Genomic DNA, 13,386 nt, shown 5'->3' on the forward strand with positions numbered 1-13,386 from the left:
ATGATAAACTTTTATATATTACACGCCTCCCTCAGATCCTTGACTAGACCTCATATCGCAACCACTCATCCTACTTCCACATTAACCCCTTCACAAGTAGACGACGAACGTCCAGTAGGCGACGTTGAAGACCAGGAAGGCGAGGGGGAAGTACACGCGGCTCCGCCGGTCGATCCAGTCCGCCACCTCGGAGGCGGACATGCGCGTGAAGGCGGGCGTGAGCGCGACGGAGATGCGGCGGCCGTAGCCGCTGCTGCTGAAGCCCTGCACGCGGCGCGCCAGCCCGCTCGCCAGGCTGGCGCTCAGGCTCTGGCGCCGCGTGCCCGCCACCTGCGGCTGCAGCCGCGGCCGCTTGTCGTGCTCCTCGGCCGCCAGGGTGGCCGCGCGGTCGAACGTCACCCCGCCCCCGCGGCCCGCCGGCCGCCCGCCCTCGGACACGGTGTCGGCGGCCTCGTCGTCGTCTTCGTCCACGGACAGCGTCTCGGCCGACTCGCACACGGACGCCAGCGGGGAGGGACGTAGCGCGCCCTGCAGGGGAAGGCACCAAGTGCGCGACTTTGTGTTGAGGACTTCACTCTGATGAAGAAGAGCAGGAGGATCGGCCGGAAAATAACAAAACGGCGTTATGTTCCTGGCCGATCCCCTGTTCTTCTCCTTTAGGGTGATGTCCTCCATAGAAAGTTACGCAACTTATTCCAAAACACAAAAATAAGCACATGGCAACGCGGTGGGTATTTAAACCTCCGACACCTAGTCCGCGTCCACAACGAAATCGAAGAAGCCCTAGGGAACATTTAAACTCAAGATTCGGTCGGTGAATTAACGGCTTGGTGCCTGTGAGACTCAGGGTATGCTACCCCGCAGTACACGCATACACCGCGGGCAAGATGTTGCCTACCCGCCGGGCGATACGAGAGCTCGCAGAGAATGAACGAGTTCGTAACTGCGAACGACGGAGCGGAGTTACTTTTTGGTTGACTCCGCTCTCCTTCCATCCCATACGCGGCTGGTCTTCAAAACGCACAATCGACTGGAGCGACTCGTTCTATGATCTATGAATCTAACTCGTCCATCTTTGGACATAAGGTGGCGTGGTAGCCGCATCGGCAGCGAGTCGGCCCCGAGTTTCGCGGGACGAGGTTTTGAACCTGCGCTGTTGGTTACATTTTTCTCAAGCTGCCGTTCTTTTGAACGTTCTCTGAATCCTCACTCTCCGCATTTCGGACTCACCGAGTGTATGGTGTTGTAGTACGAGTGGTGCGCCTGCTCGAGTCCCAGGGCGCTGACGAGCCCGCCGCCCTGGCCCGCCTCGTGCGGCTTGAAGAGGTCGGGCAGCGAGGAGGTGCGGCGGCGCGCGTAGCGCTCCTGGGGCAGCAGGCGGCGCCGCGGCGGCTTGGGCGTCCCCAGAGTGGAGCGCAGGATGTGCTTCGTGCTCACCTTCTTGAGGTCCACGCTCTGCCTGCGGATAGTGCCGCGTGCGCGTTGCAGTAGTGACAAGGCCCTAGTCTCCTCTGATTTGTGACCCCTCCCCTTGCAAAGAATTTGCCACACTTACCCGTGGCGCCAAATGGTGTTGACAAAGGCGAACTCGACGAGAGAGCCGAAGATGAAGGTGCAGCAGCCCACGAACCAAATCTCGCTCGCCTTGTTGTACGAGACGGGCAGAGAGCGGTCCGTCTGCACCGCCAGGGTGATGAACGTCAGCATCGTGCTCGAGCCTGAAAGAGGAACGAGACGTGAACGTGCGTCCATCATGCCACACCGTCTTTAATTTTCGAGCAGAACCGCACCGAGCAGGACACGGGCGGGAACCACGTCGGGGTCGATCCAGAAGGTGACCCAGGAGATGACGACGAGCAGCACGCTAGGAAGGTAGTAGTCCATGAGGAAGAAGCCGTACTCGCGGGAGAGTGAGAAGGTGAGCTTGAGGCTCGAATACTTATTGCCTGGACATAGAAAGACGCACTCTGTAGTCATGCTTCCGCACCCCCCTCCCCCCACCCCCTGTTAGCTTCCAGCGCGCTCCGCTCCTCACTGAAGTGCTCCGGGTACTCCTCCACGGGGTCACTGATGTTGATCCTCGCGCGCAGCCTCTCATCCGTGGTCCAGCCCATCAGCGAGAACGAGTCCAGGATCAGGCGGTCGCCGTACGTGCCGGCCCAGTGCAGCCTCAGGTCCTCCGCGTCGTCCAACCCTGCGGACGGACATAGTGTGGGAGGTAAGAGCGGCCCTCGCGGTGGGTGCGGAGATAGGGAGACCGGTACGTACAGCTCTCGAGCAGAAGCGGGCACTCCTGCTGGTCGAAGGGGAAGCGACCGACCTTCATGGTGCAGACAACGCTGACGGTGAATCTGGGTAGTTTGAAAAGCGACATGTCATTGCTCGATCAGGATTATGTTATGTCCTAGGACAAGTGCAGTGCACCCAGTAGTTTGATAACACTAGACTAGAAGCATCACGTCGTTTCCCTATATGAAAAGGTATCCTTTCAATATTATCGCTAACGAATTGTGAACGGTGGCAGAGAAAGCACGAATAGTTTCGACGGCTTTGTTTTGCTCGTGTTTCATGGCGCCTGCAACGCGCAGGGTAGGCCGACCCGCCATGCAGCTGCGTGGAGCGGGCGGCCCGCCGCCCTCTTACGGTCGCCCCAGTGTTAGTGTTGTGACGCACCCCTCTCTCTGTTTGTGGCCACACCGACACGGCCACCACGGGCAACGTACTCCGCGGGTCCGCGCCCAGCAGTGAGGTGTCATTGGGCACGTAAGTAGGTCCTCGTCGGGTCCTCACCTGATGGCAAAGGTGACGTATCCGTCGGGACGCACCCGCACGAGCGAGTCGTGCTCGGGGCCGGCGCCCAGCAGCGAGGACCTCTGCTCGTTGGCCAGGAACACGTGCGGCGTCCACAGCAGACGGATGAGGTCCGCGTCGCCGGACAGCTCCCAGGTGCCCGGGGACAGCTCGGCGTAGCGCAGGCGGGGGTCGAGGAAGCCGAGCTCCTGCCTCATGGTCAGCTTGAGCTCCTGTGAGGGGACACAAGGGGTCCGGAGAGGTCGTCAGTCGCTGGGGTGAGGCGGGCCACCCCAAGCTCTCCGCGTACGCGTACGCACCAGGTGCAGGCGTCCCTCGCTGCTCTGCGCCAGGTAGATGTAGGTGCGCGCGCTCACGTTGAGGGGCGCCACGCCCTCCAGCGGCCGGACGTGCTTGTTGTAGTGCTCGGGGTCCGTGAGCCGCCGCACCAGCTCCCCCCTGGACATGGGCTGCCCGGCCGGCTCCTCCGCGAGGGGGCCGGGGCGGGACCACAGGTTGTGACGCGGGCTTCTGCCGGGATGCGGGGAGAAGGAGTATTCGAGTTAGTTTCCTCGATTCTTTCTGTGTCCCCGCCATCGCATTTGTGAGGCCCGAAGTGTGTGTGCTGCTGTGCTGCAGCAGTCAGCCGGCCGCAAGTGCCCTAGCTAAGACAGGGACGCGACGGCACCGCGGCCGCGAGGAGGGGCAAGGCACGACAGAGTCATGAATCACTGCACATTATGTGCACGGCCTCGGCCCGAGCGTCGTGGCGCCGCGGCTCTAGGGCCAGGTGCACTGCCAGGCCACCGCTAGAGCGCCCTGAATGGACACCGCTGCTGTACCATAATCATTGCAAAGACGCATCTTATCCGGCGTAAAGACGATCAGGAAATCACATGCCAGAAAACCCTAAGCTTCTTACTGTTTTTCGGAGATTGACCGCTCCCCGATTTTTTACTCTGGAAACTCAAGTGTCGTACTGCAGTTTAAACTGAAGTGCCAATGGTACTCCAGTTTTATGTGTGAACCATTTGTGTACTGCAGTCTAGACTGCAGTTATAAGTGTAGGACGCTAACTGCACTTCACAAATTGTATCATACGTAAAACTGCAGTACGAATGGTACTGAGGTTTAAACTTAAACTATGGCAATGCACGACACTTGAGTTTGCCAGAGAATGTACAGACGATTTCCGACAACCACTGAGATGGTTATTGATGTTCTAGAATGTGTTTTTCTGATCCTCTTCGTACTAATGCAAGGCCTCATTAGTGCAGCTAGCGCACTACAGAGTGGCGGCGGGAGGCTGCACGTCTGCGACATCAAGTCGCCGGTGCAAACAAAGCGGCTATCATACAGACGCGTTTTATCAGTGGGCTTCTCGGTAAAGTTTGCCCCGCGCCTCGCGCGGCTTCCCGCGACGAGGCGACTGGGGCCGCCTGGGGTCGTCGGCGACCCCCGGCACGCCTCCCCCGTCTTCCACCACGACCAGGACCAGGATGCCGAGGTGGGGCCGGCCAGAGCGCGCCGTGCGGCTCATCACGTGAAGCTGCGCTCGTAGCGTGAGCCAGCATTCTATTAGCCCCACCTGCCTCTCCGAACAGATAACACTCACCCGACGCCTTCCTGGGCGACGGCCCCGACAAGGAAGCCGACGAGCAGCAGCACGGCCCACCGTCGCTCCATGGCGCGGCCGGGAGTGCGTCGTCGAGTTGAGCTCGCGGCCTCCGGGGCGTCCCTCCTTCCCGTTGGCGGTGCTCCACGGCCGTCGGCAGCTCAGCGGCGACTGGTCCCCGTCGGGCCCCGTCTAGGGCGGCCCGCTCGCGGCGGCTCGGCCGCTGCGGCGCCTCGCGGTGCAGCGCGGCGCTTGTTTGCGTGTGCGCCGCGCGGTGCGGTGCGCCGGCGAGCGGCACCCCAAGTGAAGGTTGAGGACGCGCCCGCCCGGCGACGGAGAGGCTCTTGTTGTATCCAGTTAAGAGAAAAACGCACTTCGGGAGCGCCGCGTTCCGGTCCGGATCGCTCGGCGCCCAGCTATTGGTAGGGAACCACGGGCGCGAGGCACTAGGCGCCCCTGACGCCGTGACTCGGCTTTGAGAAGCGCGACTGGGGCCCGGAAGCGCAGCAACGGATGCGGGAGGGGAGAACGTGCGCGGCGCAACCCTCAATCGGCTGCTGATTATCGCAACGTGCCCTCCCCCTATCCCCTGTTGTAAGAATTGCCCCTCCCTCCCGTTTTTCACCGAAATTCTCCATATTTTTCGTGACTAAGAAATCGGTCGATTTGGAATAAGGGACCTGCAAGGGACCGGCGAATGGAAATGTAGGCACTGAAAAACGCATGACTAAGCACAGTCTTATGTCTAATTATTATTATCTCGAGTGTAGGCTATTACAAATCACAGGGTATTAATCAGGCCGTTTGGGAAAAGAAACCGGCGAATGGAAATAGGCACTGAAACGCATGAATAAAGAGTGTTCTAAGTCTAATTGCTATCTCTAGTGTCTTACTAATCACAGGGTATTAAGCATAAAATTGAGGAAAGAAAACCAAGATTTTAAGGCCTCCTGAAAGAGGCGAAGGTTGATGGGGCCCATCTCACGGCTGGTGATTTGATTCGGCCTGGCGGCGCGCTGCATCACCTGGTCAGGGCACATCAACCCCAGCGTCATGTCGGCGGATGCAGCGCATCAACTCTGAAAATAAGTCACGTCAACTGAACCTGACCTGCAACCTCAAAACACGGCAGTTGTGATCGCCCTCCAGCCAGGACCCGTTGTACGCGGCCTCCGCGAGCGCGGCGCTTTTTGTCCCCTGTAAGAGCGAAGAGAACACCCTCAGTCTTCCGTCGGAGCCTGCCCCAGCCCACTCACGAGACACACACAGCGACGCCCCGCCCGCACCTCGCCGGCGAGGCAGAGCGGCAGAAAGAAGGCGAAGTTGAGAGGGATGACAGCGATGAGGAAGCCGTCGAACTGGCCGTTGAGCATCTCGTACGCGGCGAAGAGCGGGATGAACAGCGTGCTCTGCAGGATGTGCGACAGGATGCCGTGGAAGAGGCCGTTGAGCATGGCGAAGCCGTGGTTGAGCTCGGACGACAACAGCGTCGCGTCGCGGACCTGCACGAGCCGCGCGCAAGCGTTTGAGAGAGGTGCCGTCGAAGGGAATCGGAAGGGACAAGACTCAAAGTTGCCGTAATCACCTGCTGAAAGGTGTGCGCCCTCTCCAGCAGTTTGGCGATGGCGTGCTCCAGCGCCGAGCACTGCCTGAACAGGCTGGTGATGAGCGGGAACAGGGAGAAGTACGCGGCGGGCAGGAACACGGTGCTGAGGCAGTGCAGCACGAGCAGCGACCACCACTGGGCGGGCGTGTCCGGCGGCGGCCACGTCGGGTTGGCGGGCTTGCCCGTGAGCGCGACGGGCAGCCCGATCGAGATCATGACGAAGCAGGACCAAATCTCGCCGCCGCGGATGAACCTGGACGAGCTGGTCGCCGTGCGCCGCAGCATCGCCTGCGAGGGGAACAGAAAAACGCTGTATCGCCTGCCTGCAAGCCCGCGCGCGCCCACGCAGCCTCGGGGACGCTCGCCACCGACCTGGGTGTCTGGGTCGGGCTGGCCGCCAAGCTCACCGCCCTCGACCTGCACGGCGACCCAGCTGAGCTGGCGCAACATGGCCAGCGTCTCCTCCTGCTTGAACGCGTTAAAGTACACGGCCGTGGTGCACGCGTACATCCCGAACAGGAAGCGGATGCCCGGCCCCGCGTCGAGCAGCGACGTGCGCGTCATGATGGTGTCCAGCCCGGACAGCGTCATCACCAGCAGCCCCGTGAACGGCGCCCACTGCAAGAGAGTGAGGGGAGAAGAGAGAGACATACAGAAGCACAACAACAACCCTGCCGCTGCCGCTGCCTCGACCGCTGCACGTCTTGGGTCGTACATCGTTGCTGTACCTTAACTCCAGTGCCTCTGCAGGACAACCAGAACCGCTCCCGCAGTGTCTTGGGGGCTGACTTGTCGTGCTGCCTCAGCCAGTACGCAAAAAAATCGCTCACGCTCTCGACTCCCATGCTGATATGGAACGGAAAAGTGGATGCATTCCCCAACAAAGAAGAGCAAAGAATAAAACTCAAGTTGAAAAATACGACAAAGAGAAACCTAAAGGGTCATAACAACGGCAGTTTCAACTGAACCACAACCACTCGTACCACTGTAGCAGAGCTGCTGAGCAGAGTTATAAAAGACAAGAAAATGAAAATGCGGAAGAGAACCGACATGAAGGTACACGTGCCACTTTTTGGAAATAAGGTTAGTGAGGGATGCTGGTTTGAGCGAAACTGCCTACAAAGGCTTTTGTCTTTGATGGGTGGTCGCGGAGAGCGAGCGCCTCGGTGGGTAGGCCGTCCCGTCGAGCAGCCGTGCGGCGAGGCTCCCGCGTTGCCTACCCGCCGCCCCACGGGCGCCTTGCCCGCTCGCCCGCTCCTTCACCTGCTTCAGGCCTCTGCGGCTGCCGCTGGCCCTGGGGTGCAGAGGAGAGGCTTTTATTGTGCTTCCTCGCGGGCGGGCCGCAGCAGATTGTCGGCCAGGGCGCGGCCGGCGGCGCAGGCGGCCAGGACGGGGAGGTCCTGGCGTGAAGGGAGAGAGAGAGGGTGACGCGCGGAGCCCGAGCGGGGCCGTCAATCATTCAGGGGCGCGTCTGGTTCCGGCCCGCCGCCGTACATAATGCAGGGCGAGTGCAGGGGCTGTTGGCGCGGTGCGTGCGCGCGGGGTGTGCAGGGCGGGGCGGGGCGGGGCGGGGGAAGCGAGAGCGGCCGCAGCCCACAGCCACGCCGTCCCGCAGCGGGGGAGGATATGTCGACCGGAGTCGGACCCTCGACAGGATGGTCTCCATCGAGACGGTGAACGCAAAATGTGTGTAGCCGGTGTAACCCGGCCCGGCCGTCTCCGTGCCGTGCCGGCCGGGAGTGGTCCCTTCTCCCCCGCACCCCCACACAGATAAGGCGGTCACGACGTGTGTACGCAGACGGGCCGGCGGGCAACATACTGGGCCCGGCGCGGCCGGCACTGCCGTTCAAAGCCGCGGCATGGCCACGAGCCCTCCGCGGTGGCCTCGCCCGCGCCCGCGCCGCCTAGTGAGCATGCTCTGCGTCAGGGTGAGTGGACCAGTGGACCAGCCCCACCCCGCCACCCGCCCCGGGGCCTCCGCCGCAGCAGTTTGTGACGTGTGAGTTGTCGTCGTTGTTGCGGTTATGTTGCAGCGCAAGTGGCTGGACAGGCTGGGGCGGTGGTTCGTCCCGGTCAACCTGCGCCGGCTGCTGCAGGCACAGGGCGCGCTGGACGCGGTGAGTTTGGCGCGACGAGCGCGGTAGTGAGGGCGCGATGGCGACGGGCTGCTCCAACGACCCCCTTTGCCCGCACAGGTTGTCGCCTTCGCGCTCACCGTCTTCTTCCTCTGCGAGCTGGCGCGCCCCGGGACGTTCACGTCCAGGGACACCCTCCGGCACATGTCCAAGCAGGAGCTGCGGCGTGAGTAGAGTGGGCTCTGGCTGTTGGTCTGAGCTCAGGGATCCTCCGCCACGACCAACGACCACCCCTCGACCCCGCCGGTTCTCTCGGTTTCCAGGTTACCTCGCGTTCTACCTGTGGTACGCCTTCATGTACCTGGCCCAGATGACCGTATCCTTGCTCCTCTTCATAGACGTCCGGAATGTGAGTGTAGATTTTCGCAGCTGGTTCGCGCGCCCCCGCTGCAGGGGCCCGGCGCTCGCGCTTATCGTCCCGTCACGAATTGAACGCTTCTAGGTCAAGTACAACGTGGACGGCAGGAGACGAACCGTCCTTGCATTTCTCGTGTTTTCGCCGACACTGTTCATCAACCTGGTCCTCTCCGCCGCCAATGTGATGTACTTCCCCTGGGCGCCACTGGGCCTCTTTTACACACTACGTAAGTATGCACCCGGTATGCACACAGCACACAGATGGGATGGTGCAGGCATCCTGTTTCAGTGTGAGTCTTTTTGTCTGTTTATCTTATTAGCGAATTAGATTATGTCACTTTATTTGGTTTGAGGTTTTACACAAATTTATTAATGAATGTAAAAGTGAAGACTTGACTCTTTGGCAGTTACCCTGATTTTTTCCTGCGCTCACTCATTGTTTAACACCGTTGTCTATCACCCCCTACAGACACCCTACTGGTCGCCCCTTATTGGCTATACGCCTTTCGGTACTACCACTGGCTCGGCGACGGCGAGCTTGTCCTCTTTGAAGCACCCCTAGTGGGATTCGAGACGACCTCTAGGAGGGAAGACCGTGGGGTATCAGAGCCCATGACCGACGTGCTTAAAGAGTTTGTCATGGCAGACGGTTGGGCAGAGACCTCGAGAGCTCTAGATCCATCGGAAAGGCCACAGCTGGGTGACGCGTTGTCCTCAGAGGTTTCTGTAGCTCGGTTGGTGCCCATTGACGCAGAAGAGTACCCACTTGCAACGGTTGCAACTGTGCACCGGGTCTCGTAATCGGTTATAGCTAAGGCTCAGAAAGTCCACGAGGCTTTCGGAATCTACGCAAACTCGTAAATAATATCGAGTTTTTCACCAACGATACCTGTATTTATTTTAGTGTTTAAGAGGTGCGATTACATTATTCTCAGCGAAATTATACAATGTCAGATTTCAAAGTAGTGTTTGTGAGATTGGGTACCTTCCTGTTTTATTCCAACCAACCCCTATAATAAAACCAGACCCACCAATTTTGCCCAAATTTGCGAACACATCTGATTATCAAAAGTTGGAAAATAGGCCGAAGTGCAGGAAGCAACAGACATCTTTATTGGTTTAGCTGAGATACATTGTTCTTTGTCCTCCCTGGAGCTAGTTAAGGTAAGATGGCAAATGTGATAAGAAAAAGAGAAAGGTATTTAAAGGTATTTAAATCAATTTATTAGGTATGATACATAAGGCTGGTATGTACAAAAGTGCCTCACGGCTTCCTAGTCAATAAAGCACACCACATTCAGCATGTATCTTGAATAAAATTAAATAAAGCCAAACAAAAACATTTGTAAGCAATAATAAGCACATTTGCATACAGAACATACTGGTGATACTATAAAAAGGCCTTATGCCTCACTGGTTGCAAATAAATAAATTCAGTCATCTCTCACATAAAAACATAATAAAAAGCTTGTAGCAATATGAAACATTGGAACTTAAAAATACTCTCGTAATTCTGCAAATCTGACTCCCCCACACCTATTACAATTTCCAACTCATAATTCTTGCCCAAACCTAAGTAGAGAAAGGGTGCTGTGCGGCAGTGCTCAAATGGAAAGGCAAGGCAGGATGAAACGCAGTAAGTACTGGCTGTTTTCCTCTAGCGGGTTATAGCTGGCCCGCAGCTTTGGATACCAAGAAATTAGAGGAAAACGGGGACGTAATCAGACATATCACATAAAAGAATGTGCTCACACAATAGTAGCATAAGACAAAATTTATCGTTTATCTGCTAGTGAAAGTTCTCTACTGCTATTCATTATACTAATTGCGCTGTTTTACAAGTTTCTCAACTTTGTTACCATTAAACTAGGTACTCAGCAACAGGCATGTCATTTTTAGGCCTAAATAATTGAGTTGTTAAATCACTATTATTATTTTTTTCTAAACTTGCAAGTCATTTATAACTTTTTTAAATTCTTGCTTTTAAACACAAGTGGAGTTTTGCCCTACAATAGTCAATAGTTTTTTGTAAGATAACAAAAAAACAACAAGGACAAAGAATATTTACATAAAAAGATTCGGGCACCAGTCCTTAAAACAAGAAAAAGCTGATAATTTTAACGCAGGTTGTCTACCCTGAAAACACCTTATTAAAACATCAAAACTTTGGGTATACATATGACAAAGGTATAAAAATGTAAAAGATAGAAAATAATTCAAAGTCATAAGATTTGGATATCTAATTTGGATGAAAATGAAGAAAAGGCTTGCCGGCCTCTACTTATGAACCAGTTGATTAGAAGAAGAATAAATACTGACAGACATTGTGTATTTTACAATATTTGCAAGAGTGCGAAGAGTTCATTGGCTTCTTGCATACATTTTAAACAATCATTGGTTTTGCCATCTCCCTAAAAGAGGGCAGGAGCTTACACAAGAACCTTTAAAAGAGTGATAGCCCTTACATGCCTAATCTACTGGATTACAAAAAGTGTATTGCTCCAGAATACATGACATGGCTGTAGTTAATACCATGCTGTCAGTCTTCAGTAAATTAAACAAGGACAATACGCCACTTCTGAGAAACATATCACACATGGCAGACGGAAGTATATTTCTTCATTGTCATAAATTAAGTGTATGCAAGGTGTTAAAACACCCAAAGACAAATTTCATTGACTGGTAGGTCCTGATACAAACCCAATAGTAAACAATCAAAAATATCCCCAGAGTCTAATTAAAACAAAATGAAGCACAATAGACCCAAAATTTATGCTTCTTTTAACCATATTCCATATTTATAAAAAAGACAAGTTGTTTGGCAACAGATTTAACAAAAACAAAACAAAAAAAGATTTCATCTTGACTAGTTCTACAAGGACATACTTTCCATTGCACAAAAGGAGAGTGATCATATTCTCCACAGTTAATATACTTAAAAAAAGAAGCACATGATTTGTAAGTACTCACAACAAGAGTAACGGTCCAGTATCTGAAAACATTAAGGCTAAATCGTAATAATCAACTTATCTTATTCTGGGATAGATTAATTTCAAGCAAAAGTATTCCAAGCTGGAAACGGCACTGCACAAATGGAATGATAATGCATTGCCACTCAATTAAAGTTGAACCTAATACTCCCACTTTGTGGCATTTTCATAATTGCTGTCTCCAAGTCGGAACATTCCATTCTTGGAAGCCACAAGGTACTCCCCAGTCACACTCTTAATGCAGATTCGTGTTGGCTCTCGTAGTTCCAGGAAGAAGCCCTCTTGGTTGTCAGAGTCAGCGGATACACCTTCCCCATCAACATGCCAGTATTTACCATTTTGTCCTGTAAAAAATAATGGACGAATGAAAATAATAATCAGTGGCTGACATCTTATCAAAAAGAAATATATTTGCTACCCTGCAATAATAACTTACCCTTGAAATATACAACACCCTTCTCGCTACGTTCAACCTGGATTGTCTCATACGATGCCTTGTTGCACTCCAGTTTAGGGGTCTGAGGGCTCTTGTAACCAACAAATCCTTGTTCACACTTCAGGACGAGGATAGGTCTAAACAGAAAATATAATCCGATAAATACAACACACACCACATCAATTTCAAAATAATTGCGTAAAAAATATAGACAAATTTAAGAATAAATAAATTTATATAGTACCTGTTGATAAGGTAGAAAAAGTATTTTGAAGGTTCCTCCACAGAGTCGGCATTGGCGTACAAGTGTCCTGAACGCTTGGTTGCCACAAATTTGCCGTTATTGGCCCTGAATCCAACTGATCCATCTCCTTGCCAGACGAGGTCGAACAGCGCATTGGAGGACCTGAAATATACAAATGCCTCGGTTAGACGGTAGCCAAAAGTAAACCAACAAAAAATAAATTAATTAAAAATTAACTGTGTTGCTCTTTATTTCTTAAACCATATATATCGTACGACTGCAAATCATACAATAGAGATGGTTTGAACTACCCGCGCACCGCAGGAGTAGAGCCGCCATCGCGGAGTAGTGCCGCGAGGTGGAGTAGCGCCGTCGAGCGAGTACTCACTTCTTGTCGCCGGCTGCCTGGATGCCACCGCCGCTCTCCAGGGTCCAGTAGCGGTCCTGCATGGTGCGGATGTACCAGCGCTTGGTGGACTGGTCGAACTCCAGCTGGAAGGTCTCGTGGTTCGAGATGTCATCCTGGTTGGCGGTCACGTCCACACCTGGATGGGCCAGAGTCACAGTCACGTCAAAAACAAGTCGAAGCAAGTGCGACCCGCGCAGCCCGCGGAGAGCGTGGGCGAGGACCCACAACGTGAAGTTGGAACATAAAATTTAACAACCGTCTGAAAATGACAAACATGTCAATAATTGGCACATTTTAAAACTGCCCAATTGTATCATAAATTGTAGGGTGAGTATAATATGAAATTAAGTTTTCGGCGTCAAGGAAGCCGTTGATTTTTACAATAATGACTGTCGGCCTTTCTTTTTTTGACAGCGCCTTCCCTCCTTATCGACTCGAACCCTGACTCAGACACGCAGCGTCTGGAGCGGCAGGCCGGCCGATAACGCGCCGAGCTCTGTAGCTCTGTACTGCAAGAGGGGCCGCGCCGGGCCGGGTCGGGCCGCGGGGGAAGTCCACAACGGACACAGCTTCAGGACGGCGACGTCACGACCATCGGAGTTTATTCTATACCCTCCTCTCTTTATTCAGCTGCCGTTAATTTTTTAGACCAGTTTAGAAGTCACACCGCGTGGCGGCGGCAGCGCCACGCCACGCCCCGCCGCCGGCAGAGCGCTCTCGCTCACACGCACCGCACCGGGGCCGCTCTGCTGGAAATGTAACGCTACACACGAGGAGAGCAGCAAACCGGTAACCGGGGCGGGG

At 54.6% G+C, this 13,386-nt stretch overlaps 4 protein-coding genes across 5 annotated transcripts in view; 1 reads left to right on the forward strand and 3 right to left on the reverse strand.

Annotated features, from left to right (window-relative positions):
* Positions 1-6: 6 nt before the first annotated feature.
* LOC113207151 (pH-sensitive chloride channel 2) lies at positions 7-4,641 on the reverse strand. Of its 2 annotated transcripts, none has more exons than XM_026423559.2 (9): positions 4,406-4,641; positions 3,111-3,318; positions 2,791-3,023; positions 2,269-2,351; positions 2,036-2,194; positions 1,791-1,946; positions 1,556-1,718; positions 1,231-1,459; positions 7-528 (listed from the first exon to the last, which is right to left on the reverse strand). In XM_026423559.2, the coding sequence occupies exons 1-9, from the start codon at positions 4,474-4,476 to the stop codon at positions 91-93; spliced, it is 1,740 nt and encodes a 579-aa protein (XP_026279344.1). In that variant the 5' UTR covers positions 4,477-4,641; the 3' UTR covers positions 7-90. The 2 variants fall into 2 exon arrangements, with proteins under 2 accessions (XP_026279344.1, XP_026279343.1); XM_026423558.2 differs by having other exon boundaries at positions 3,111-3,321; positions 4,406-4,637.
* A 615-nt stretch (positions 4,642-5,256) lies between these two features.
* On the reverse strand, positions 5,257-6,919 carry LOC127751741 (uncharacterized). The gene is made up of 6 exons (XM_052275746.1): positions 6,740-6,919; positions 6,384-6,629; positions 5,991-6,299; positions 5,692-5,907; positions 5,516-5,602; positions 5,257-5,430 (listed from the first exon to the last, which is right to left on the reverse strand). Exons 1-6 carry the CDS (start codon positions 6,854-6,856, stop codon positions 5,302-5,304), a joined length of 1,104 nt encoding a protein of 367 aa, XP_052131706.1. The 5' UTR covers positions 6,857-6,919; the 3' UTR covers positions 5,257-5,301.
* Positions 6,920-7,670: 751 nt separating this feature from the next.
* Positions 7,671-9,537, forward strand: LOC113207133 (uncharacterized). The gene is made up of 6 exons (XM_026423534.2): positions 7,671-7,939; positions 8,045-8,128; positions 8,207-8,312; positions 8,410-8,495; positions 8,589-8,730; positions 8,973-9,537. The coding sequence occupies exons 1-6, from the start codon at positions 7,871-7,873 to the stop codon at positions 9,302-9,304; spliced, it is 819 nt and encodes a 272-aa protein (XP_026279319.1). The 5' UTR covers positions 7,671-7,870; the 3' UTR covers positions 9,305-9,537.
* Positions 9,538-9,704: 167 nt separating this feature from the next.
* LOC113207132 (protein singed) overlaps positions 9,705-13,386 on the reverse strand; it is a 24,814-nt gene continuing 21,132 nt past the window's right edge. Inside the window, exons 5-8 of the mRNA XM_052275744.1 lie at positions 12,562-12,718; positions 12,174-12,335; positions 11,930-12,066; positions 9,705-11,837 (exon numbers count right to left, since the gene is read on the reverse strand). Of these exons, the coding sequence (XP_052131704.1) occupies positions 11,635-11,837; positions 11,930-12,066; positions 12,174-12,335; positions 12,562-12,718 (659 nt within the window). The 3' untranslated portion in view covers positions 9,705-11,634. The remainder of the gene's footprint in view (positions 11,838-11,929; positions 12,067-12,173; positions 12,336-12,561; positions 12,719-13,386) is intronic.

The sequence above is a fragment of the Frankliniella occidentalis genome, unplaced genomic scaffold (assembly GCF_000697945.3).
Source record: "Frankliniella occidentalis isolate FOCC.00 unplaced genomic scaffold, Focc_3.1 Scaffold866, whole genome shotgun sequence".
NCBI lineage: Eukaryota > Metazoa > Arthropoda > Insecta > Thysanoptera > Thripidae > Frankliniella > Frankliniella occidentalis.